The 26,617-nt window shown below is 58.7% G+C and overlaps 1 protein-coding gene across 1 annotated transcript in view; it reads left to right on the plus strand.

Moving 5' to 3' along the window:
* The window catches only part of EVI5L (ecotropic viral integration site 5 like), an 85,537-nt gene that overhangs the window by 57,265 nt on the left and 1,655 nt on the right, over positions 1-26,617 (plus strand). The window contains exons 12-18 of the mRNA XM_048293090.1: positions 8,073-8,105; positions 10,046-10,222; positions 19,032-19,160; positions 20,664-20,804; positions 22,966-23,097; positions 24,229-24,375; positions 25,570-25,665. Coding sequence (XP_048149047.1) covers positions 8,073-8,105; positions 10,046-10,222; positions 19,032-19,160; positions 20,664-20,804; positions 22,966-23,097; positions 24,229-24,375; positions 25,570-25,665 — 855 coding nt within the window. The remainder of the gene's footprint in view (positions 1-8,072; positions 8,106-10,045; positions 10,223-19,031; positions 19,161-20,663; positions 20,805-22,965; positions 23,098-24,228; positions 24,376-25,569; positions 25,666-26,617) is intronic.

A 26,617-nucleotide genomic window follows, 5' to 3' on the forward strand; every position in this document is an offset into this window, starting at 1 on the left:
TCGGCCACAATCCCCCTTTAGAGGTAAAATCCCCTTTTCTGGGGAAAAATCCTCCCATTTTGAGGTAAAATCCCTCCATTTATGGACAAAATCCCTGCATTTTGAGGTAAAACCCCTCAATTTATGAACAAAACCCCCCATTTTGAGGTAAAACCCCTCCTTTTCAGGACAAAATCTGCTCATTTAGGAACAAAATCCCCGCATTTTGAGATAAAATCCCTCCATTTATGAACAAAATCCCCCCATTTTGAGGTAAAACCCCTCCTTTTAGGAACAAAATCTCCTCATTTTTGAACAACCCCCCCATTTTGAGGTAAAATCCCTCCATTTAGGGACAAAATCTCCTCCTTTTCGGGACAAAACCTCCTCATTTAGGGACAAAACCTCCGCATTTTGAGGTAAAATTGTTTCGTTTATGGACAAAATCCCATCGTTTTGAGGTAAAACCCCTCCTTTTTGGAACAAAACCCCCCCATTTTGAGGTAAAATTGCCCCGTTTTGGGCCACAATCCCCCTTTGGAGGTAAAATCCCCTTTTCTGGGGAAAAATCCTCCCATTTTGAGGTAAAACCCCTCCATTTATGGACAAAATCCCATCGTTTTGAGGTAAAACCCCTCAATTTTGGAACAAAACCCCCCATTTTGAGGTAAAACCCCTCCAATTAGGAACAAAACCCCCCCATTTTGAGGTAAAACCCCTCAATTTTGGAGCAAAACCCCCCATTTTGAGGTAAAACCCCTCAATTTTGGAACAAAACCTCCTCATTTATGAACAACCCCCCCATTTTGAGGTAAAATCCCTCCATTTAGGGACAAAATCTCCTCCTTTTCGGGACAAAACCTCCTCATTTAGGGACAAAATCCCCCCATTTTGAGGTAAAATTGCCCCGTTTTCGGCCACAACCCCCCTTTGGAGGTAAAATCCCCTTTTCTGGGGAAAAATCCTCCCATTTTGAGGTAAAATCCCTCCATTTATGGACAAAATCCCTGCATTTTGAGGTAAAACCCCTCAATTTTGGGACAAAATCCCCCCATTTTGAGGTAAAACCCCTCCTTTTCAGGACAAAATCTGCTCATTTAGGAACAAAATCCCCGCATTTTGAGGTAAAATCCCTCCATTTATGAACAAAATCCCCCCATTTTGAGGTAAAACCCCTCCTTTTAGGAACAAAATCTCCTCATTTTTGAACAACCCCCCCATTTTGAGGTAAAATCCCTCCATTTAGGGACAAAATCTCCTCCTTTTCGGGACAAAACCTCCTCATTTAGGGACAAAACCTCCGCATTTTGAGGTAAAATTGTTTCGTTTATGGACAAAATCCCATCGTTTTGAGGTAAAACCCCTCCTTTTTGGAACAAAACCCCCCCATTTTGAGGTAAAATTGCCCCGTTTTGGGCCACAACCCCCCTTTGGAGGTAAAATCCCCTTTTCTGGGGAAAAATCCTCCCATTTTGAGGTAAAACCCCTCCATTTATGGACAAAATCCCATCGTTTTGAGGTAAAACCCCTCAATTTTGGAACAAAACCCCCCATTTTGAGGTAAAACCCCTCCAATTAGGAACAAAACCCCCCCATTTTGAGGTAAAACCCCTCAATTTTGGAACAAAACCTCCTCATTTATGAACAACCCCCCCATTTTGAGGTAAAATCCCTCCATTTAGGGACAAAATCTCCTCCTTTTCGGGACAAAACCTCCTCATTTAGGGACAAAATCCCCCCATTTTGAGGTAAAATTGCCCCGTTTTGGGCCACAATCCCCCTTTGGAGGTAAAATCCCCTTTTCTGGGGAAAAATCCTCCCATTTTGAGGTAAAATCCCTCCATTTATGGACAAAATCCCTGCATTTTGAGGTAAAACCCCTCCAATTTGGAACAAAACCCCCCCATTTTGAGGTAAAATCCCTCAATTTATGAACAAAACCCCCCATTTTGAGGTAAAACCCCTCCTTTTCGGGACAAAACCTCCTCATTTAGGATCAAAATCCCCGCATTTTGAGGTAAAATTGCTTCATTTATGGACAAAATCCCATCGTTTTGAGGTAAAACCCCTCCTTTTTGGAACAAAACCCCCCCATTTTGAGGTAAAATTGCCCCGTTTTGGGCCACAATCCCCCTTTGGAGGTAAAATCCCCTTTTCTGGGGAAAAATCCTCCCATTTTGAGGTAAAACCCCTCCATTTATGGACAAAATCCCATCGTTTTGAGGTAAAACCCCTCAATTTTGGAACAAAACCCCCCATTTTGAGGTAAAACCCCTCCAATTAGGAACAAAACCCCCCCATTTTGAGGTAAAACCCCTCAATTTTGGAGCAAAACCCCCCATTTTGAGGTAAAACCCCTCAATTTTGGAACAAAACCTCCTCATTTATGAACAACCCCCCCATTTTGAGGTAAAATCCCTCCATTTAGGGACAAAATCTCCTCCTTTTCGGGACAAAATCTCCTCATTTAGGAACAAAACCCCCCATTTTGAGGTAAAATTGCCCCGTTTTCGGCCACAATCCCCCTTTAGAGGTAAAATCCCCTTTTCTGGGGAAAAATCCTCCCATTTTGAGGTAAAATCCCTCCATTTATGGACAAAATCCCTGCATTTTGAGGTAAAACCCCTCCAATTTGGAACAAAACCCCCCCATTTTGAGGTAAAACCCCTCAATTTTGGAACAAAACCCCCCATTTTGAGGTAAAACCCCTCAATTTTGGAACAAAACCTCCTCATTTATGAACAACCCCCCCATTTTGAGGTAAAATCCCTCCATTTAGGGACAAAATCTCCTCATTTATGGACAAAATCCCCCCATTTAGGAACAAAATCCCCGCATTTTGAGGTAAAATTGCTTCATTTATGGACAAAATCCCAGCGTTTTGAGGTAAAACCCCTCCTTTTTGGAACAAAACCCCCGCATTTTGAGAAGAAATTGCTCCATTTAGAGACAAAATCTCCTCATTTAGGAACAAAACCCCCCATTTTGAGGTAAAATTGCCCCGTTTTGGGACACGATCCCCATTTGGAGGTAAAATCCCCTTTTCTGGGGAAAAATCCTCCCATTTTGAGGTAAAATCCCTCCATTTATGGACAAAATCCCAGCGTTTTGAGGTAAAACCCCTCCTTTTTGGAACAAAACTCCCCATTTTGAGGTAAAACACCTCCAATTTTTTAACAAAACCCCCCATTTTGAGGTAAAACCCCTCCTTTTAGAGACAAAATCTCCTCATTTAGGAACAAAATCCCCCATTTTGAGGTAAAATTGCCCCGTTTTGGGCCACAATCCCCCTTTGGAGGTAAAATCCCCTTTTCTGGGGAAAAATCCTCCCATTTTGAGGTAAAACCCCTCCATTTAGGGACAAAATTCCCTCATTTATGGAACAAACCCCCCCATTTTAAGGTAAAACCCCTCCTTTTCGGGACAAAACCTCCTCATTTATGAACAAAATCTCCGCGTTTTGAGGTAAAACCCCTCCTTTTAGGGACAAAACCTCCTCATTTATGAACAACCCCCCCCATTTTGAGGTAAAACCCCTCCTTTTAGGGACAAAATCCCTGCATTTTGAGGTAAAACCCCTCAATTTTGGAACAAAATCCCAGCGTTTTGAGGTAAAACCCCTCCAATTAGGAACAAACCCCCCCCATTTTGAGGCAAAACCCCTCAATTTTGGAACAAAACCCCCCATTTTGAGGTAAAACCCCTCCTTTTAGGAACAAAACCTCCTCATTTATGAACAACCCCCCCGCATTTTGAGGCAAAACCCCTCCATTTAGGAACAAAATCTCCTCATTTATGAACAACTGCCCCATTTTGAGGTAAAATCCCTCATTTAGGGACAAAATCTCCTCCTTTTCGGGACAAAATCTCCTCATTTAGGGACAAAATCCCCGCGTTTTGAGGTAAAATTGCTTCGTTTATGGACAAAATCCCAGCGTTTTGAGGTAAAACCCCTCCTTTTTGGAACAAAACCCCCCATTTTGAGAAGAAATTGCTCCATTTAGAGACAAAATCTCCTCATTTAGGAACAAAATCCCCCCATTTTGAGGTAAAACCCCTCAATTTATGAACAAAACCCCCCATTTTGAGGTAAAACCCCTCCTTTTCAGGACAAAATCTGCTCATTTAGGAACAAAATCCCCGCATTTTGAGGTAAAATCCCTCCATTTATGAACAAAATCCCCCCATTTTGAGGTAAAACCCCTCCTTTTAGGAACAAAATCTCCTCATTTTTGAACAACCCCCCCATTTTGAGGTAAAATCCCTCCATTTAGGGACAAAATCTCCTCCTTTTCGGGACAAAACCTCCTCATTTAGGGACAAAACCTCCGCATTTTGAGGTAAAATTGTTTCGTTTATGGACAAAATCCCATCGTTTTGAGGTAAAACCCCTCCTTTTTGGAACAAAACCCCCCCATTTTGAGGTAAAATTGCCCCGTTTTGGGCCACAATCCCCCTTTGGAGGTAAAATCCCCTTTTCTGGGGAAAAATCCTCCCATTTTGAGGTAAAACCCCTCCATTTATGGACAAAATCCCATCGTTTTGAGGTAAAACCCCTCAATTTTGGAACAAAACCCCCCATTTTGAGGTAAAACCCCTCCAATTAGGAACAAAACCCCCCCATTTTGAGGTAAAACCCCTCAATTTTGGAGCAAAACCCCCCATTTTGAGGTAAAACCCCTCAATTTTGGAACAAAACCTCCTCATTTATGAACAACCCCCCCATTTTGAGGTAAAATCCCTCCATTTAGGGACAAAATCTCCTCCTTTTCGGGACAAAACCTCCTCATTTAGGGACAAAATCCCCCCATTTTGAGGTAAAATTGCCCCGTTTTCGGCCACAATCCCCCTTTGGAGGTAAAATCCCCTTTTCTGGGGAAAAATCCTCCCATTTTGAGGTAAAATCCCTCCATTTATGGACAAAATCCCTGCATTTTGAGGTAAAACCCCTCCAATTTGGAACAAAACCCCCCCATTTTGAGGTAAAACCCCTCAATTTTGGAACAAAACCCCCCATTTTGAGGTAAAACCCCTCAATTTTGGAACAAAACCTCCTCATTTATGAACAACCCCCCCATTTTGAGGCAAAATCCCTCCATTTAGGGACAAAATCTCCTCATTTATGGACAAAATCCCCCCATTTAGGAACAAAATCCCCGCATTTTGAGGTAAAATTGCTTCATTTATGGACAAAATCCCAGCGTTTTGAGGTAAAACCCCTCCTTTTTGGAACAAAACCCCCGCATTTTGAGAAGAAATTGCTCCATTTAGAGACAAAATCTCCTCATTTAGGAACAAAACCCCCCATTTTGAGGTAAAATTGCCCCGTTTTGGGACACGATCCCCCTTTGGAGGTAAAATCCCCTTTTCTGGGGAAAAATCCTCCCATTTTGAGGTAAAATCCCTCCATTTATGGACAAAATCCCTGCATTTTGAGGTAAAACCCCTCAATTTTGGAACAAAATCCCAGCGTTTTGAGGTAGAACCCCTCCAATTAGGAACAAACCCCCCCCATTTTGAGGTAAAACCCCTCAATTTTGGAACAAAACCCCCCATTTTGAGGTAAAGCCCCTCCTTTTAGGAACAAAACCTCCTCATTTATGAACAACCCCCCCGCATTTTGAGGCAAAACCCCTCCATTTAGGAACAAAATCTCCTCATTTATGAACAACTGCCCCATTTTGAGGTAAAATCCCTCATTTAGGGACAAAATCTCCTCCTTTTCGGGACAAAATCTCCTCATTTAGGGACAAAATCCCCGCGTTTTGAGGTAAAATTGCTTCGTTTATGGACAAAATCCCATCGTTTTGAGGTAAAACCCCTTCTTTTTGGAACAAAACCCCCCATTTTGAGAAGAAATTGCTCCATTTAGAGACAAAATCTCCTCATTTAGGAACAAAATCCCCCCATTTTGAGGTAAAACCCCTCAATTTATGAACAAAACCCCCCATTTTGAGGTAAAACCCCTCCTTTTCAGGACAAAATCTGCTCATTTAGGAACAAAATCCCCGCATTTTGAGGTAAAATCCCTCCATTTATGAACAAAATCCCCCCATTTTGAGGTAAAACCCCTCCTTTTAGGAACAAAATCTCCTCATTTTTGAACAACCCCCCCATTTTGAGGTAAAATCCCTCCATTTAGGGACAAAATCTCCTCCTTTTCGGGACAAAACCTCCTCATTTAGGGACAAAACCTCCGCATTTTGAGGTAAAATTGTTTCGTTTATGGACAAAATCCCATCGTTTTGAGGTAAAACCCCTCCTTTTTGGAACAAAACCCCCCCATTTTGAGGTAAAATTGCCCCGTTTTGGGCCACAATCCCCCTTTGGAGGTAAAATCCCCTTTTCTGGGGAAAAATCCTCCCATTTTGAGGTAAAACCCCTCCATTTATGGACAAAATCCCATCGTTTTGAGGTAAAACCCCTCAATTTTGGAACAAAACCCCCCATTTTGAGGTAAAACCCCTCCAATTAGGAACAAAACCCCCCCATTTTGAGGTAAAACCCCTCAATTTTGGAGCAAAACCCCCCATTTTGAGGTAAAACCCCTCAATTTTGGAACAAAACCTCCTCATTTATGAACAACCCCCCCATTTTGAGGTAAAATCCCTCCATTTAGGGACAAAATCTCCTCCTTTTCGGGACAAAACCTCCTCATTTAGGGACAAAATCCCCCCATTTTGAGGTAAAATTGCCCCGTTTTCGGCCACAATCCCCCTTTGGAGGTAAAATCCCCTTTTCTGGGGAAAAATCCTCCCATTTTGAGGTAAAATCCCTCCATTTATGGACAAAATCCCTGCATTTTGAGGTAAAACCCCTCAATTTTGGAACAAAACCCCCCATTTTGAGGTAAAACCCCTCCTTTTAGGGACAAAACCTCCTCGTTTATGAACAAAATCCCCGCGTTTTGAGGTAAAACCCCTCCTTTTAGGGACAAAATCTCCTCATTTATGAACAAAGCCCCCCATTTTGAGGTAAAATCCCTCAATTTATGAACAAAACCCCCCATTTTGAGGTAAAACCCCTCCTTTTCGGGACAAAACCTCCTCATTTAGGATCAAAATCCCCGCATTTTGAGGTAAAATTGCTTCATTTATGGACAAAATCCCATCTTTTTGAGGTAAAACCCCTCAATTTTGGGACAAAATCCCCCCATTTTGAGGTAAAATTGCCCCGTTTTCGGCCACAACCCCCCTTTGGAGGTAAAATCCCCTTTTCTGGGGAAAAATCCTCCCATTTTGAGGTAAAATCCCTCCATTTATGGACAAAATCCCTGCATTTTGAGGTAAAACCCCTCAATTTTGGAACAAAACCCCCCATTTTGAGGTAAAACCCCTCCTTTTAGGGACAAAACCTCCTCATTTATGAACAAAATCCCCGCGTTTTGAGGTAAAACCCCTCCTTTTCGGGACAAAATCTCCTCATTTATGAACAAAGCCCCCCATTTTGAGGTAAAATCCCTCAATTTATGAACAAAACCCCCCATTTTGAGGTAAAACCCCTCCTTTTCGGGACAAAACCTCCTCATTTAGGATCAAAATCCCCGCATTTTGAGGTAAAATTGCTTCATTTATGGACAAAATCCCATCGTTTTGAGGTAAAACCCCTCAATTTTGGAACAAAATCCCCCCATTTTGAGGTAAAATTGCCCCGTTTTGGGACACGATCCCCGTTTGGAGGTAAAATCCCCTTTTCTGGGGAAAAATCCCCCCATTTTGAGGTAAAATCCCTCCATTTATGGACAAAATCCCTGCATTTTGAGGTAAAACCCCTCAATTTTGGAACAAAATCCCCCCATTTTGAGGTAAAACCCCTCCATTTAGGAACAAAACCTCCTCATTTATGAACAAAATCCCCGCGTTTTGAGGTAAAACCCCTCCTTTTAGGAACCAAACCCCCCCCCCCCCACCTCAGAACCGCTTCGGGGGAAGCAAAAACCACCCAAAAACCCCAAACCCTGGGGCACTGCGGGGGTGGCGGGCAGGTCGCGGGGGCCTCTGTCGCTGTCGCTGTCGCGACTGTCGCGGCTGTCGCTGTCGCTGTCGCTGTCCCCGCTGACCCGGCCTCTGTTGCTGTCCCCCCCCCCGCCCCAGGAGAGCGCGGCCCTGGCCGATCGCCTCATCCAGGTACTGCGGCTTCTTTGCCCTCTTTTCGCTCTTTTTCCACCCATTTCTTCCTCTTCCTCCTCCTCCCCTTCCTCCCCCCTCCCAGCCCCGTTTTGGGGCAGATTTTCCCTTTTTTTTTTCCCGCCTTTTTCCTGCTTTTTCCGGAGGCTCCCGCGCACCTTCCCCGCTCGGGGTGGGGGAGGGGAGGGGGGGGGGGGGCAGCGGGGTTTTGGGGGATTTTGCGGGGATTTGGGGGAATTGGGATGGGGGATGGGGGGGTTGGGGCAGATTGGGGTGAAAAGCAGCGATTGGAGGAGTTCGGGTGGGATTGGGGGAGGGGGAGGGGGCGAATGGTCCCCGCGGGGCTGGGGGCACCTCTCTGTCCCCAGTGCCACCTCTGTGTCCTCATTGTCACCTCCCTGTCCCCAGTGTCACCTCCTTGCCCTCACTGTCACCTCCTTGTCCCCAGTGTCACCTCTGTGTCCTCAGTGCCACCTCCCTGTCCCCAGTGTCACCTCCCTGTCCTCATTGTCACCTTCTCAGGGCTGGTGTCACCTCCCTGTCCCCGGTGTCACCTCCCTGTCCTCACTGTCACCTCCCTGTCCTCAGTGTCACCTCCCTGTCCCCAGTGCCACCTCCCTGTCCCCAGTGTCACCTCTGTGTCCCCAGTGCCACCTCCCTGTCCCCGGTGCCACCTCCCTGCCCTCACTGTCACCTCCCTGTCCCCATTGCCACCTCCCTGTCCCCAGTGTCACCTCTGTGTCCCCAGTGTCACCTCCCTGACCTCAGTGTCATCTCCTTGCCCTCACTGTCACCTCCCTGTCCCCAGTGCCACCTCCCTGTCCTCACTGTCACCTCCCTGTCCTCATTGTCACCTCCTTGTCCCCAGTGTCACCTCTGTGTCCTCACTGTCACCTTCCTGGGCTGGTGGCACCTCCCTGTCCCCGGTGTCACCCCCAGGGCTGGTGTCACCCCTCCTTGGAGACACGTCCCCCTGTCCCCAGTGTCCCCAGTGTCCCCAGTGTCCCCCCACTGTCCCCCCACTGTCCCCCACTGTCCCCCCCGCTGTCCCCAGTGTCCCCAGTGTCCCCAGTGTCCCCACTGTCCCCCCACTGTCCCCCCGCTGTCCCCAGTGTCCCCCCGCTGTCCCCAGTGTCACCCCATTGTCTGTCCCGTGGCACCGCTGGCACCCCTTGTCCCCCGCTGCCACCGCAGCCTCGCTGGCTCTGCCCCGCGGGCGGGAGGTGACGCTGTCCCCGCTGTCCCCAGTGTCACCCCAGTGCCACCCCAGTGCCACCCCAGTGTCCCCAGTGCCACCTCGTTGTCCCCAACGTCGTCCTATGGCACCAGTGTCACTTCATTGTCCCCAGAGTCACCTCATTGTCCCCAACCCCGTCCTGTGGCACCAGTGCCACCCCAGTGTCCCCAACCCCGTCCTGTGGCACCGGTGTCACCCCACTGTCCCCAGTGTCATTCTCCTGTCCCCAACCCCATCCTATGGCACCAGTGCCACTCCAGTGTCCCCAGCCCCGTCCTGTGGCACCGGTGTCACCCCATTGTCCCCAGTGTCATTCTCCTGTCCCCAACCCCATCCTATGGCACCAGTGCCACTCCAGTGTCCCCAACCCCGTCCTGTGGCACCGGTGTCACCCCATTGTCCCCAGTGTCACCTCATTGTCCCCAACCCCGGTGCCACCCCATTGTCCCCAGTGCCACCCCATTGTCACCAACCCCGTCCTGTGGCACCCGTGCCACCCCATTGTCCCCAGTGTGACCTCATTGTCCCCAACCCCATCCTGTGGCACCCGTGTCCCCACTGTCCCCGTGTCCCCCCCTGTCCCCATGGCCCTGCTGGCTGGAGGTGACACCGCTGTCCCCTCACTGTCCCCTCACTGTCCCCTCACTGTCCCTCACTGTCCCCGCTGGCCGGCGGTGACACCGCTGTCCCCTCCCTGTGCCAGGGCCAGGTGACGCGGGCGCAGGAGGCCGAGGAGAACGACGTCATCCGGCGGGAGCTGGCGCTGGTGCGGCAACGCTGCAGCTCGGCCACCGAGAGCCTGCGGCGGGCACAGAGCACCATCCGCGAGCTGCAGGTGTGTCACTGTCACCTGTGCCACCCGTGGGTGTCACCTGTGTGTGTCACTGTCACCCATGGGTGTCACCTGTGTGTGTCACTGTCACCTGTGTCACTGTCACCTGTGTGTGTCACTGTGTTTGTCACTGTGTGTGTCACTGTCACCCATGGGTGTCACCTGTGTGTGTCACTGTCACCTGTGGGTGTCACTGTGTGTGTCACTGTCACCCGTGGGTGTCACTGTCACCTGTGTCACTCTGTGTCCCTGTGGGTGTCACTGTGCCCACGGTGCCAGCGCTGCAGCTCGGCCACCGAGAGCCTGCGGCGGGCACAGAGCACCATCCGCGAGCTGCAGGTGTGTCACTGTCACCTGTGCCACCCGTGGGTGTCACCTGTGTGTGTCACTGTCACCTGTGTGTGTCACTGTGTTTGTCACTGTGTGTGTCACTGTCACCCGTGGGTGTCACCTGTGTCACTGTCACCTGTGGGTGTCACTGTGCCCACGGTGCCAGCGCTGCAGCTCGGCCACCGAGAGCCTGCGGCGGGCACAGAGCACCATCCGCGAGCTGCAGGTGTGTCAACTGTCACCCGTGGGTGTCACCTGTGTCACTGTCACCTGTGTCACCCGTGGGTGTCACCTGTGTGTCACCTGTGTGTGTCACTGTGTGTGTCACTGGCACCCGTGGGTGTCACTGTGGGTGTCAGTGCCACCTGTGTGACCTGTGTCACTGTCACCTGTGTTCCTGTGTGTCACTGTCACCTGTGTGTCATTGTCACCTGTGTGTCACTGTCACTTGTGTGTCACCTGTGTCACCCGTGTGTCACTGTCACCCGTGGGTGTCACTGTCACGTGCGTGTGTCACCTGTGTGTCCCTCTGTGTCACTGTGTCCCCGTGTGTCACTGTCCCTGTGTGTCATTGTCACCAGTGGGTGTCACCTGTGTCACTTGTGTCACTGTCCCTGTGTGTCACTGGGTGTCCCCGTGTGTCCCTGTCACCCGTGTCGCTGTCCTCGTGTGTCCCTCTGTGTCCCTGTGTCCCTGTGTGTCACCTGTGTCACTGTCACCTGTGTGTCTCTGTGTGTCACCTGTGTCACTGTCACCTGTGTGTCCCTGTGTGTCACTGTCCCCATGTGTCCCCGTGTGTCCCCGTGTGTCCCTGTGTGTCACTGTCCCCGTGTGTCCCGTGTGTCCCTGTGTGTCACTGTGTGTCACTGTGTGTCACTGTGTGTCCCTGTGTGTCACTGTCCCTGTGTGTCACTGTGTGTCACTGTGTGTCACTGTGTGTCCCTGTGTGTCACTGTCCCTGTGTGTCACTGTCCCCGTGTGTCACTGTGTGTCACTGTGTGTCACTGTGTGTCACTGTCCCCGTGTGTCACTGTCCCCGTGTGTCACTGTGTGTCACCGTGTGTCACTGTGTGTCACTGTCCCTGTGTGTCACTGTCCCCATGTGTCCCCGTGTGTCACTGTGTGTCACTGTGTGTCACTGTGTGTCACCGTGTGTCACTGTGTGTCACTGTCCCTGTGTGTCACTGTCCCCATGTGTCCCCGTGTGTCACTGTGTGTCACTGTGTGTCACTGTGTGTCACTGTGTGTCACTGTCCCCGTGTGTCACTGTGTGTCACTGTGTGTCACTGTGTGTCACTGTGTGTCACTGTCCCCGTGTGTCCCTGTGTGTCACTGTCCCTGTGTGTCACTGTCCCCGTGTGTCACTGTGTGTCACTGTGTGTCACTGTGTGTCACTGTCCCTGTGTGTCACTGTCCCCGTGTGTCCCGTGTGTCACTGTGTGTCCCTGTGTGTCACTGTCCCTGTGTGTCACTGTCCCCGTGTGTCACTGTGTGTCACTGTGTGTCACTGTGTGTCACTGTCCCCGTGTGTCACTGTCCCCGTGTGTCCCCAGCTGTCACCTGTGTCACACAAGGGACGCCTCGGCCAAGCGAGGGGGGGAGGTGACGCACCGGGGACACCTCGGTGACATTTGGTGACACGGGGGAGCCCCAGTGTGAGCGGGGGGAGGTGACAGGGCGGGTGGCACTCTGGTGGCACTCTGGTGGCACTCGGGTGGCACTATGGTGGCACTCTGGCACTCTGGTGGCACTCTGGTGACACGCTGGTGGCACTCTGGTGGCACTCTAGTGACACGGGGGAGCCCCAGTGTGAGCAGGGGGAGGTGACAGGGCGGGTGGCACGCGGGTGGCACTCTGGTGGCACTCTGGTGGCACGGGGGAGCCCCCGGCTGAGCAGCGGGAGGTGACAGGGCGGGTGGCACTCTGGTGGCACGCTGGTGGCACTCTGGTGGCACGCTGGTGGCACTCTCATGGCACTCTGGTGACAGACTGGTGGCACTCTGGTGGCACGCTGGTGGCACTCTCATGTCACTCTGGTGACAGACTGGTGGCACTCTGGTGGCACTCTGGTGACACACTGGTGGCACTCTGGTGGCACTCTGGTGGCACTCTAATGGCACTCTGGTGACACGCTGGTGGCACTCTGGTGGCACTCTGGTGGCACTCTCATGGCACTCTGGTGACACGCTGGTGGCACGCTGGTGGCACTCTGGTGGCACTCTGGTGGCACTCTCATGGCACTCTGGTGGCACGCTGGTGGCACGCTGGTGGCACTCTGGTGGCACTCTCATGGCACTCTGGTGACACGCTGGTGGCACTCTGGTGGCACTCTGCTGGCACTCTGGTGGCACGCTGGTGGCACTCTGGTGGCACTCTGGTGGCACTCTGGTGACACGCTGGTGGCACGCTGGTGGCACTCTGGTGGCACTCTCATGGCACTCTGGTGACACGCTGGTGGCACTCTGGTGGCACTCTGCTGGCACTCTGGTGGCACGCTGGTGGCACTCTGGTGGCACTCTGGTGGCACTCTCATGGCACTCTGGTGGCACTCTCATGGCACTCTGGTGACACACTGGTGGCACTCTGGTGGCACTCTGGTGGCACTCTAATGGCACTCTGGTGACACGCTGGTGGCACTCTCATGGCACTCTGGTGGCACTCTGGTGGCACTCTCATGGCACTCTGGTGACACACTGGTGGCACTCTGGTGGCACTCTGGTGGCACTCTAATGGCACTCTGGTGGCACTCTCATGGCACTCTGGTGACACGCTGGTGGCACGCTGGTGGCACTCTGGTGGCACTCTAATGGCACTCTGGTGACACGCTGGTGGCACTCTGGTGGCACTCTGGTGACACGCTGGTGGCACTCTGGTGGCACTCTGGTGGCACTCTAATGGCACTCTGGTGACACGCTGGTGGCACTCTGGTGGCACTCTGGTGACACGCTGGTGGCACTCTGGTGGCACTCTGGTGGCACTCTCATGGCACTCTGGTGGCACTCTGGTGGCACTCTGGTGGCACTCTCATGGCACTCTGGTGACACGCTGGTGGCACTCTGGTGGCACTCTGGTGGCACTCTCATGGCACTCTGGTGACACGCTGGTGGCACTCTGGTGGCACTCTGGTGGCACTCTAATGGCACTCTGGTGGCACGCTGGTGGCACGGGGGAGCCCCCGGCTGAGCGAGGAGCTCGTGGCGGGGGGGAGGTGGCGCTGGGGGACATCTGGGGACATTGGGGGACATTGGGGGAACCCCCGGCCCTCAGATGAGTTCGTGGCAGGGGGGAGGTGATGTTGGTGACATTGGGTGACAGCAGTGGCGTTGGGTGGCATTGGGTGACACCGGGTGACATTTGGTGACACTGGGTGACACCGCTGACAGGGGAACCCCCAGCTGAGCAAGGAGTTCGTGGCCAGGGGAGGTGACATTGGGTGACCTTGGGTGACGTTGGGTGACACTGGGTGACACTGGGTGACACCGGGTGACACCGGGGGACGTTGGGTGACACTGGGTGGCGTTGGGTGACAGGGGAACCCCCGTCTGAGCGAGGAGTTCGTGGCGCAGCTGGAGACGGAGCTGGAGCAGTCGCGGCTGGGGGGTGATGGGAGGTGACACCGGGTGACACTGGGTGACACCGGGTGACCCTGGGTGACACCGGGTGACACTGGGTGACATTGGGTGACACCGGGTGACACCGGGTGACGTTGGGTGACAGGGGAACCCCCGTCTGAGTGAGGAGTTCGTGGCGCAGCTGGAGACGGAGCTGGAGCAGTCGCGGCTGGGGGGTGATGGGAGGTGACACTGGGTGACACTGGGTGACACCGGGTGACATTGGGTGACAGTGGGTGTCGTTGGGTGACACTGGGTGATGGGAGGTGACACTGGGTGACACTGGGTGGCATTGGGTGATATTGGGTGACATTGGGTGACACCGGGTGACATTGGGTGACAGTGGGTGTCGTTGGGTGACACTGGGTGATGGGAGGTGACACCGGGTGAGACGGGGTGACATTGGGTGACACCGGGTGACACTGGGTGGCACTGGGTGACGTCGGGTGACACTGGATGGTGGAAGGTGACACCGGGTGACACTGGGTGACATTGGGTGATGTTGGGTGACACTGGGTGATGGGAGGTGACACCGGGTGACACTGGGTGGCATTGGGTGACACTGGGTGATGGGAGGTGACACCGGGTGGCGTTGGGTGACACTGGGTGACCCTGGGTGACACCGGGTGACACCGGGTGATGGGAGGTGACACTGGGTGACACTGGGTGACACTGGGTGACACTGAGTGACACTGGGTGATGGGAGGTGACACTGGGTGACCCTGGGTGACCCCGGGTGACATTGGGTGACGTTGGGTGACACCGGGTGACATTGGGTGACATTGGGTGAGACAGAGTGACATTGGGTGACATTGGGTGACACTGGGTGATGGGAGGTGACACTGGGTGACATTGGGTGACACTGGGTGACGTTGGGTGACACTGGGTGACACCGGGTGACACTGAGTGACGGGTGGCATTGGGTGGCATTGGGTGACACCGGGTGACACTGGGTGACATTGGGTGACACCGGGTGACGTTGGGTGACCCTGGGTGACCCCGGGTGACGTTGGGTGACATTGGGTGACAGGGGAACCCCCGTCTGAGCGAGGACTTCGTGGCGCAGCTGGAGACGGAGCTGGAGCAGTCGCGGCTGGGGGGTGACACTGGGTGACACTGAGTGACACCAGGTGACCCTGGGTGACACCGGGTGACACCGGGTGACATTGGGTGACATTGGGTGACACTGAGTGACACTGGGTGACATTGGGTGACACTGGGTGACACCGGGTGACACTGGGTGATGGGAGGTGACACTGGGTGACCCTGGGTGACACAGGGTGACATTGGGTGACCCTGGGTGACACTGGGTGACGTTGGGTGACACTGGGTGACACTGGGTGATGGGAGGTGACACTGGGTGACACTGGGTGACACAGGGTGACACCGGGTGACACTGGGTGACGTTGGGTGACACTGGGTGACACCGGGTGACCCTGGGTGACACTGGGTGACCCTGGGTGACATTGGGTGACATTGGGTGACCCTGGGTGACACTGCTGACAGGGGAACCCCCGTCTGAGCGAGGAGTTCGTGGCGCAGCTGGAGACGGAGCTGGAGCAGTCGCGGCTGGGGGGTGACACTGGGTGACACCGGGTGACATTGGGTGACACCGGGTGACACTGGGTGACATTGGGTGACACTGGGTGACACTGGGTGACGTTGGGTGACACTGGGTGACATTGGGTGACGCCGGGTGACACCAGGTGACATTGGGTGACATTGGGTGACACTGGGTGACACCGGGTGACCCTGGGTGACACTGGGTGACCCTGGGTGACACTGCTGACAGGGGAACCCCCGTCTGAGTGAGGAGTTCGTGGCGCAGCTGGAGACGGAGCTGGAGCAGTCGCGGCTGGGGGGTGACACTGGGTGACACCGGGTGACATTGGGTGACACCGGGTGACACTGGGTGACATTGGGTGACACTGGGTGACACTGGGTGACGTTGGGTGACACTGGGTGACATTGGGTGACGCCGGGTGACACCAGGTGACATTGGGTGACATTGGGTGACACTGGGTGACACCGGGTGACACTGGGTGACACTGGGTGACGTTGGGTGACACTGGGTGACATTGGGTGACGCCAGGTGACACCGGGTGACACCAGGTGACATTGGGTGACACCAGGTGACACTGGGTGACGTTGGGTGACACTGGGTGATGGGAGGTGACACCGAGTGACACTGGGTGACCCTGGGTGACACTGGGTGACGTTGGGTGACACTGGGTGATGGGAGGTGACACCGGGTGACACTGGGTGACCCTGGGTGACACTGGGTGACCCCCGGTGACGTTGGGTGACAGGGGAACCCCCGTCTGAGTGAGGAGTTCGTGGCGCAGCTGGAGACGGAGCTGGAGCAGTCGTGGCTGGGGGGTGACACTGGGTGACCCTGGGTGACACTGGGTGACCCTGGGTGACACTGGGTGACGTTGGGTGACGCTGGGTGACACTGGGTGACCCTGGGTGACCCTGGGTGACACCGGGTGACACTGGGTGACATTGGGTGACACTGGGTGACCCCCGGTGACGTTGGGTGACAGGGGAACCCCCGTCTGAGTGAGGAGTTCGTGGCGCAGCTGGAGACGGAGCTGGAGCAGTCGCGGCTGGGGGGTGACACTGGGTGACACCGGGTGACACCGGGTGACACTGAGTGACACCAGGTGACCCTGGGTGACACTGGGTGACATTGGGTGACACTGGGTGACCCTGGGTGTCACTGGGTGACATTGGGTGACGCTGGGTGACACCGGGTGACCCTGGGTGACACTGGGTGACGCTGGGTGACATTGGGTGACACCGGGTGACCCCGGGTGACACTGGGTGACGCTGGGTGACATTGGGTGACATTGGGTGACACTGGGTGACACCGGGTGACGTTGGGTGACAGGGGAACCCCCGTCTGAGCGAGGAGTTCGTGGCGCAGCTGGAGACGGAGCTGGAGCAGTCGCGGCTGGGGGGTGACACTGGGTGACCCTGGGTGATGGGAGGTGACACTGGGTGACACTGGGTGACGTTGGGTGACACCGGGTGACACTGGGTGACGTTGGGTGACATTGGGTGACACCGGGTGACATTGGGTGACACTGGGTGACACTGGGTGACGTTGGGTGACACTGGGTGACACTGGGTGACCCTGGGTGACCCAGGGTGACATTGGGTGACCCTGGGTGACACTGGGTGATGGGAGGTGACACCGGGTGACACTGGGTGACGTTGGGTGACCCCTGGTGACATTGGGTGACCCTGGGTGACACTGGGTGACGTTGGGTGACACTGGGTGACACTGGGTGATGGGAGGTGACACCGGGTGACCCTGGGTGACACAGGGTGACATTGGGTGACACCAGGTGACACCGGGTGACACCAGGTGACATTGGGTGACACTGGGTGACACCGGGTGACACTGGGTGACACTGGGTGACGTTGGGTGACACTGGGTGATGGGAGGTGACACCGGGTGACACTGGGTGACGTTGGGTGACACTGGGTGACCCTGGGTGACACTGGGTGACATTGGGTGACACCAGGTGACACCGGGTGACACCAGGTGACATTGGGTGACACTGGGTGACACCGGGTGACACTGGGTGACACTGGGTGACGTTGGGTGACACTGGGTGATGGGAGGTGACACCGGGTGACACTGGGTGACCCTGGGTGACACTGGGTGACGTTGGGTGACACTGGGTGATGGGAGGTGACACCGGGTGACACTGGGTGACCCTGGGTGACACTGGGTGACCCCCGGTGACACTGCTGACAGGGGAACCCCCGTCTGAGCGAGGAGTTCGTGGCGCAGCTGGAGACGGAGCTGGAGCAGTCGCGGCTGGGGGGTGACACTGGGTGACATTGGGTGACACTGGGTGACCCTGGGTGACACTGGGTGACGTTGGGTGACGCTGGGTGACACTGGGTGACCCTGGGTGACCCTGGGTGACACCGGGTGACACTGGGTGACCCTGGGTGACACTGGGTGACCCCCGGTGACGTTGGGTGACAGGGGAACCCCCGTCTGAGTGAGGAGTTCGTGGCGCAGCTGGAGACGGAGCTGGAGCAGTCGCGGCTGGGGGGTGATGGGAGGTGACACCGGGTGACACCGGGTGACACTGAGTGACACCAGGTGACCCTGGGTGACACTGGGTGACATTGGGTGACACTGGGTGACACTGGGTGACGCTGGGTGACATTGGGTGACACTGGGTGACCCTGGGTGTCACTGGGTGACATTGGGTGACGTTGGGTGACACCGGGTGACACTGGGTGACGTTGGGTGACGCTGGGTGACACTGGGTGACCCTGGGTGACCCTGGGTGACACCGGGTGACACTGGGTGACCCTGGGTGACACTGGGTGACCCCCGGTGACGTTGGGTGACAGGGGAACCCCCGTCTGAGTGAGGAGTTCGTGGCGCAGCTGGAGACGGAGCTGGAGCAGTCGCGGCTGGGGGGTGATGGGAGGTGACACCGGGTGACACTGAGTGACACCAGGTGACCCTGGGTGACACTGGGTGACATTGGGTGACACTGGGTGACACTGGGTGACGCTGGGTGACATTGGGTGACACTGGGTGACCCTGGGTGTCACTGGGTGACATTGGGTGACGTTGGGTGACACCGGGTGACCCTGGGTGACACTGGGTGACGCTGGGTGACATTGGGTGACACCGGGTGACCCCGGGTGACACTGGGTGACGCTGGGTGACATTGGGTGACATTGGGTGACCCTGGGTGACACTGCTGACAGGGGAACCCCCGTCTGAGCGAGGAGTTCGTGGCGCAGCTGGAGACGGAGCTGGAGCAATCGCGGCTGGGGGGTGACACTGGGTGACCCTGGGTGACCCCGGGTGACACCGGGTGACATTGGGTGACCCTGGGTGACCCCGGGTGACGTTGGGTGACGTTGGGTGACAGGGGAACCGCCGTCTGAGCGAGGAGTTCGTGGCGCAGCTGGAGACGGAGCTGGAGCAGTCGCGGCTCCGCGAGAGCGAAACCCTGGGGGCCCTCAAGGAGATGCAGGACAAGGTCCTGGACATGGAGAAGGTGACACTGAGGGGACACCGCGGGGACACCGCGGGGACACCGGCAACGGGAGGGTCTCGTGGGTGGCCGTGAGGGCGGGGAGGTGGCCGGGAGATGCAGGACAAGGTCCTGGACGTGGAGAAGGTGACACCGCGGGGACACCACGGGGACATCGGCAACGGGAGGGTCGCACGGGTGGCCCTGGGGACAGGGAGGGTGACACGAGTGGCCTCGGGGGTGTCCCACGGGTGGCCCTGGGGACAGGGAGGGTGACACGAGTGGCCTTTGGGGTGGGGGTGTCCCACGGGTGGCCCTGGGGAGCCCTGCGAGGGTCCCCAGGGGTGTCCCCGGGGATGTCCCCAGAGGAGCGGCCCCTCCTTGGGGTGTCCCTGTCCCGGGAATGTCCCCGGGGGTGGCCCCGCTGCTGTCCCCGGGTGTCCCCTCTGTGTCCCCGGGTGTCCCCTCTGTGTCCCCTCTGTGCCCCCTGTGTCGCTCTGTGTGTCCCCTCTGTGTCCCCCTGTGTGTCCCCTGTGTCCCCCTGTGTGTCCCCGTGTGTCCCCTCTGTGTCCCCTCTGTGTCCCCTGTGTCGCTCTGTGTGTCCCCCCTGATGTCCCTGTGTCCCCTGTGTCCCCCCCTGCTGTCCCCCCTGCTGTCCCCGTGTCCCCTGTCCCCCCTGCTGTCCCTCTGCTGTCCCCTTGTCCCCCCCTGCTGTCCCTGTGTCCCTGATGTCCCCCCTGCCGTCCTCCTGCTGTCCCCGTGTCCCCTGTCCCCCCTGCTGTCCCTCTGCTGTCCCCTTGTCCCCCCCTGCTGTCCCTGTGTCCCTGATGTCCCCCCTGCCGTCCTCCTGATGTCCCCGTGTCCCCTGTCCCCCCTGCTGTCCCCCCTGCTGTCCCCTGTCCCCCCGATGTCCCCCCCGATGTCCCCAGCGATGTCCCCCCTGCTGTCCCCCCGTGTCCCCCTGCTGTTCCCCCTGATGTCCCCACTGCTGTCCCCTGTCCCCCCGCTGTCCCCGTGTCCCCTGTTCCCCTGCTGTCCCCCCCGCTGTCCCCTGTCCCCCCGCTGTCCCCCCGCTGTCACCGCTGATGTCCCCCCTGCTGTCCCCTGTCCCCCCGCTGTCCCCGTGTCCCCTGTTCCTCTGCTGTCCCCGCCGCTGTCCCCATGTCCCCGCTGTCCCCCCCGCTGTCCCCATGTCCCCCCGCCGTCCCCCCGCTGTCCCCCTGCTGTCCCCCCCGCTGTCCCCATGTCCCCCCGCCGTCCCCCCGCTGTCCCCCTGCTGTCCCCCCCGCTGTCCCCATGTCCCCCTGCTGTCCCCGCGCTGTCCCCCCTGCTGTCCCCGCGCTGTCCCCGCTGCTGTCCCCCCCGCTGTCCCCATGTCCCCGCTGTCCCCGCGCTGTCCCCATGTCCCCCCGCTGTCCCTCCCGCTGTCCCCGCTGATGTCCCCGCGCTGTCCCCCCCGCTGTCCCCGCTGATGTCCCCGCGCTGTCCCCGCTGATGTCCCCGCTGATGTCCCCGCGCTGTGGCCAGCGCCAGACGCTGCTGCCGGACGAGGCCAACGTGCTGCGGCTGCAGGAGGAGCTGCAGGGGCTGGCCCTGCGCGAGGCCGAGGCGCTGAGCGCCCTCAGCGACCTGCAGAGGCAGGTGCGGGAGCTGGGGGACACCTGGCAGGTGAGACTGGGGGCACTGGGAGCACTGGGGGGAAACTGGGGGCACTGGGAGCACTGGGGGGAAACTGGGGGGGGAGACTGGGGGGACACTGGGGCACTGGGAGCACTGGGGGGAAACTGGGGGCACTGGGAGCCCTGGGGGGACTGGGGACACCTGGCAGGTGAGACTGGGGGCACTGGGAGCACTGGGGGGACACCTGGTGGGGGAGACTGGGGGGGCACTGGGAGCACTGGGGGGAAACTGGGAGCACTGGGGGGAAACTGGGGGGACACCTGGCAGGTGAGACTGGGGCCACTGGGAGCACTGGGGGGAAACTGGGGGGACACCTGGCGGGGGAGACTGGGGGCACTGGGAGCACTGGGGGGAAACTGGGGGCACTGGGAGCACTGGGGGGAAACTGGGGGGACACCTGGCGGGGGAGACTGGGGGCACTGGGAGCACTGGGGGGAAACTGGGGGGACACTGGGGGAGACTGGGGACACCTGGCAGGTGAGACTGGGGGCACTGGGGGGACACCTGGCAGGTGAGACTGGGGGGTACTGGGGGCATTGGGGACACTGGGGGGACTGGGGGCACTGGGGGGAAACTGGGGGGACACCTGGCAGGTGAGACTGGGGGCACTGGGAGCACTGGGGGGACACCTGGTGGGTGAGACTGGGGGGACTGGGGGCATTGGGGACACTGGGGGCACTGGGGACACCTGGCAGGTGAGACTGGGGGGACTGGGAGCACTGGGGGCACTGGTGGGACTGGGGGGACACTGGGGAAACTGGGGACACCTGACAGGTGAGACACGGGCGGGACTGGGGACACTGGGGGGACTGGTGGGACTGGGAGGCACTGGGGACACTTGGCAGGTGAGACACGGGGGGCACTGGGGGGACTGGGGACACCTGGCAGGTGAGACTGGGGGGACTGGGGGGACACTGGGGACACCAGGGACACTGGGGGGAAACTGGGGGCACTGGGGGGACACTGGGGACACCGGGGACACTGGGGGGAAACTGGGGAGACACTGCAGGGACACTGGGGAGGCTGGGGGCACTGGGCGCACTGGGGGGCACTGGGGACACTGGGGGGCACTGGGGACATTGGGGACACCTGGCAGGTGAGACTGGGGGCACTGGGGGCACTGGGGGCACTGGTGGGAAACTGGGGAGACACTGGGGGGACACTGGGGTCACCTGGCAGGTGACACTGGGGACACTGGGGGGACACTGGGGGACACTGGGGACACCTGGCAGGTGACACTTGAGGACCTCAGGGACCTCCCGTCCCCAGGGTGTCCCCAGGTGTGCCCAGGTGTGCCCGGGTTGGTGCCCAGGTGTGCCCAGGTGTCCCCAGGGTGTCCCCAGGTGTGCCCAGGGGTGCCCAGGGGTGCCCAGGGCGTTGTCCAGATGTGCTGGGAGGTGTCCAGCTGTCCCAGCTGTCCCAGGTGTCCCCCGGTGTCCCCAGCTGTCCCAGGGGTGTCCCGGGGGTGTCCCCAGCTGTCCCCAGGTGTCCCCAGCCCTGTCCCCTGTCCCAGGGGGGTCCCCAGGTGTCCCCAGGGTGTCCCAGGGGTCTCCCAAGGGTGTCCCCAGCCCTCTCCCACTGTCCCCAGGTGTGTCCCCAGGGGTGTCCCCAGGTGTCCCCAGCCCTGTCCCCAGGTGTGTCCCCAGCTGTCCCAGGTGTCCCCAGCCCTGTCCTGCTGTCCCCAGGGATGTCCCCAGCTGTCCCAGGTGTCCCCAGCCCTGTCCTGCTGTCCCCAGGGATGTCCCCAGGTGTCCCCAGCTGTCCCCAGCCCTCTCCCACTGTCCCCAAGGGTGTCCGCAGGTGTCCCCAGCCGTGTCCCGCTGTCCCAGGGATGTCCCCAGGTGTCCCCAGGTGTCCCCAGCCCTGTCCCAAGGGTGTCCCCAGGTGTCCCCAGGGATGTCCCCAGGTGTCCCAGGGGTGTCCCCAGGGTGTCCCCAGGTATCCCCAGCTGTCCCCAGCCCTGTCCCCTGTCCCAGGGGTGTCCCCAGGTGTCCCCAGGGGTGTCCCCAGCCCTGTCCCAGGTGTCCCCAGCCCTGTCCCAGGGGTGTCCCCAGGTGTCCCCAGGGGTGTCCCCAGCCCTGTCCCAGGTGTCCCCAGGGGTGTCCCAGCGGTGTCCCCAGGGTGTCCCCAGCCCTGTCCCCCGCCCCAGGTGTCGCGCGGGGGCCGCTGGAAGGAGCCGCGGGCGCTGCACGAGGCCGTGCTGGGGGCGCGGCTCAGGGAGACCCAGGCCCAGCTGGAGCTGCGGGCGCTGAGGCAGAGGGTGCTGCAGCTGGAGACCCAGGTAACTGGGAGGGACTGGGATGGACTGGGAATGGACTGGGAGGGACTGGGAGGGACTGAGAATGGGGGCACTGAGGTAGAGGGTGCTGCAGCTGGAGACCCAGGTAACTGGGAGGGACTGGGAGGGACTGGGAACAGGACTCGGAGGGACTGGGAGCAGGACTGGGGACACTGGGAGGGACTGGGAGAGCAGGGATGGGGCTGGGGGGTGACAGCGGGGATGGGGGGCGGGGCTCTGTGTCCTGGGTTTGTCCTGGGTTAATCCCGGCTCTATCCCAGCTCTATCCTGGGTTAATCCCGGGTTAATCCCGGCTCTATCTTGGGTTAATCCCGGCTCTATCCCGGGTTAATCCCGGCTCTATCCCAGCTCTATCCTGGGTTAATCCCAGGTTAATCCCGGCTCTATCTTGGGTTAATCCCGGCTCTATCCCGGGTTAATCCCGGCTCTATCCCAGCTCTATCCTGGGTTAATCCCGGGTTAATCCCGGCTCTATCTTGGGTTAATCCCGGCTCTATCCCGGGTTAATCCCGGCTCTATCCCAGCTCTATCCTGGGTTAATCCCAGGTTAATCCCGGCTCTATCCCGGGTTAATCCCGGCTCTATCCCGGTTAATCCCGGTTCTGTCCCGGTTCCAGGGCCGGATCCAGCGGTCCGTTCTGGGCCGGGCTGAGCAGGCCTGTGCCGGGCTGTGGGAGCAGGGGTTAATCCCGGGTTAATCCCGGCTCTATCCCGGGTTAATCCCGGGTTAATCCCGGCTCTATCCCGGTTAATCCCGGCTCTATCCCGGTTCCAGGGCCGGATCCAGCGGTCCGTTCTGGGCCGGGCCGAGCAGGCCTGTGCCGGGCTGCGGGAGCAGGGGTTAATCCCGGCTCTATCCCGGGTTAATCCCGGGTTAATCCCGGCTCTATCCCGGTTAATCCCGGTTCTATCCCGGTTCCAGGGCCGGATCCAGCGGTCCGTTCTGGGCCGGGCCGAGCAGGCCTGTGCCGGGCTGCGGGAGCAGGGGTTAATCCCGGCTCTATCCCGGGTTAATCCCGGCTCTATCCCGGGTTAATCTCGGCTCTATCCCGGGTTAATCCCGGGTTAATCCCGGCTCTATCCCGGTTAATCCCGGTTCTATCCCGGTTCCAGGGCCGGATCCAGCGGTCCGTTCTGGGCCGGGCCGAGCAGGCCTGTGCCGGGCTGCGGGAGCAGCTCCGCGCCGCGGCCGCCCAGAGCCAGGGGCTGCAGGCCCAGCTCAGCGAGAGCCACCGCAAGCACGCAGAGGCCCAGTGCAAGGTGGGGACACGGGGGGGACAGAGAGGGGACACGGGGGGGACACGGGGGGGGGACAGAGAGGGGACACGGAGGGGGGACAGAGAGGGGACACAGGGGGGACACAGAGGGCACACGGGGGGGACACGGAGGGGACACGGGGGGGACACTGAGGGGACAGAGAGGGGACACGGGGGGTGCCCCACGCGGCTCCTGTGGCTCCTCTGTCCCCTCCCTGTCCCTCGGGCAGCGCCTGCGCCTCCGGGGACACCCCTGTCCTGTCCTGGGGACACCCCTGTCCCCTCCCCAGGGTGACACCCCGTGGACTTTGGGGTCCTGGTGTCACCTCCTTACAGGGTCTCAGTGTCCCCACTCCTGTCCCCATGTCCCCTCCGCTGCCTTCCCTTGTCCCCAGAGGCCGGGGAGTGTCCCCTGGGTGTCCCTGGGGTGTCCCTGGGTGTCCCCTGAGGGTGTCCCTGGAGTGTCCCTGGGGGTCCCTGGGGGTGTCCCTGAGGGTGTCTGTGGGTGTCCTTGGGAGTGTCCCTGGGGGTGTCCCTGGAGTGTCCCTGGAGTGTCCCTGGGTGTCCCCGGGGTGTCCCTGGAGTGTCCCTGGGTGTGTCCCTGAGGGTGTCCCTGGCTGTCCCCTGGGGGTGTCAGGGTCTCCCCTGGGTGTCCCTGGGTGTCCCCAGGTGTCCCTGGCGGTGTCAGGGTTGTCCCTGGGGTGTCCCTGAGTGTCCCCTGAGGGTGACCCTGGGTGTCCCTGGGTGTGTCCCTGGGTGTGTCCCTGGGGGTGTCTCTGGGTGTCCCTGGGGGTGTCCCTGGGTGTCCCTGGGTGTCCCTGGGGTGTCCCTGGGGGTGTCCCTGGGTGTCCCTGGGGTGTCCCTGGGGGTGTCCCTGGGTGTGTCCCTGGGGGTGTCCCTGGGGGTGTCCCTGGGGGTGTCCCTGGGTGTGTCCCTGGGTGTCCCTGGGGTGTCCCTGGGGTGTCCCTGGGTGTGTCCCTGGGTGTCCCCGGGGTGTCCCTGGGGTGTCCCTGGGGGTGTCCCTGGGGGTGTCCCTGGGTGACCCTGGGTGTCCCTGGGGGTGTCCCTGGGGGTGTCCCTGGGTGTCCCTGGGTGTGTCCCGGGGTGTCCCCTGGGTGTGTCCCTGGGTGTCCCTGGGTGTCCCTGGGTGTCCCTGGGTGTCCCCGGGGTGTCCCCGCGGTGACAGGGCTGTCCCCAGAGCAAGGAGGAGGTGATGGCCGTGCGGCTGCGCGAGGCCGACAGCATGGCCGCGCTGGCCGAGATGAGACAGCGAGTGGCCGAGCTCGAGATCCAGGTACGGGGACACCGGGGGGGAGGGGACATGGGGGGGACATGGAGGGGACACGGGGACACGGGGAGGACATGGGGACATGAGGGGACATGGAGGGGACACGGGGACACGGGGAGGACATGGGGACACGGGGATGGGGGGGACATGGGGGGGACATGGGGAGGACACAGGGGGACATGGGGACATGGGGGGACACAGGGGGGTAATGGGGGGACACGGGAACACGGGGGGGGCAAAGGGGGGACATGGGGAGACACGGGGGGACGTGGGAGGACACGAGGACACGGGAATATGGGGATATGGGGACATGGGGGGACATGGGGGGACATGGGGGGACACGGGGACATTGGGGGAGCATGGGGGGACACGGGGGGGACAGAGGGACATGGGGGGATGTGTCAGGGACACGGGGGGGACACAGGGAGACACGGGGATATGGGGACATGGGGGGGACATGGGGGGGACGGGGGGGACACGGGGGAGTAATGGGGGGACACGGGGGGACACGGGGATATGGGGACATGGGGGGGACATGGGGGACATGGAGGGACACGGGGACATGGGGGGGACATGGGGACACAGAGGGACATGGGGACATGGGGTGACATGGGGTGACATGGGGACATGGGGGGACATGGGGGGACATGGGGACATGGGGTGACATGGGACATGGGGGGACATGGGGACAGGGGGACATGGGGACATGGGGGGACACGGGACATGGGGTGACATGGGGGGACATGGGGACAGGGGGACATGGGGGGACATGGGGGGACACGGGACATGGGGTGACATGGGGACATGGGGACATGGGGTGACATGGGGACATGGGGGGACATGGGGACATGGGGGGACATGGGGACATGGGGTGACATGGGACATGGGGGGACATGGGGACAGGGGGACATGGGGACATGGGGACATGGGGACATGGGGGGACAGAGGGACAGGTGGA

Source organism: Corvus hawaiiensis (assembly GCF_020740725.1).
Source record: "Corvus hawaiiensis isolate bCorHaw1 chromosome 32 unlocalized genomic scaffold, bCorHaw1.pri.cur SUPER_32a, whole genome shotgun sequence".
In the NCBI taxonomy this organism is placed as follows: Eukaryota; Metazoa; Chordata; class Aves; order Passeriformes; family Corvidae; genus Corvus; species Corvus hawaiiensis.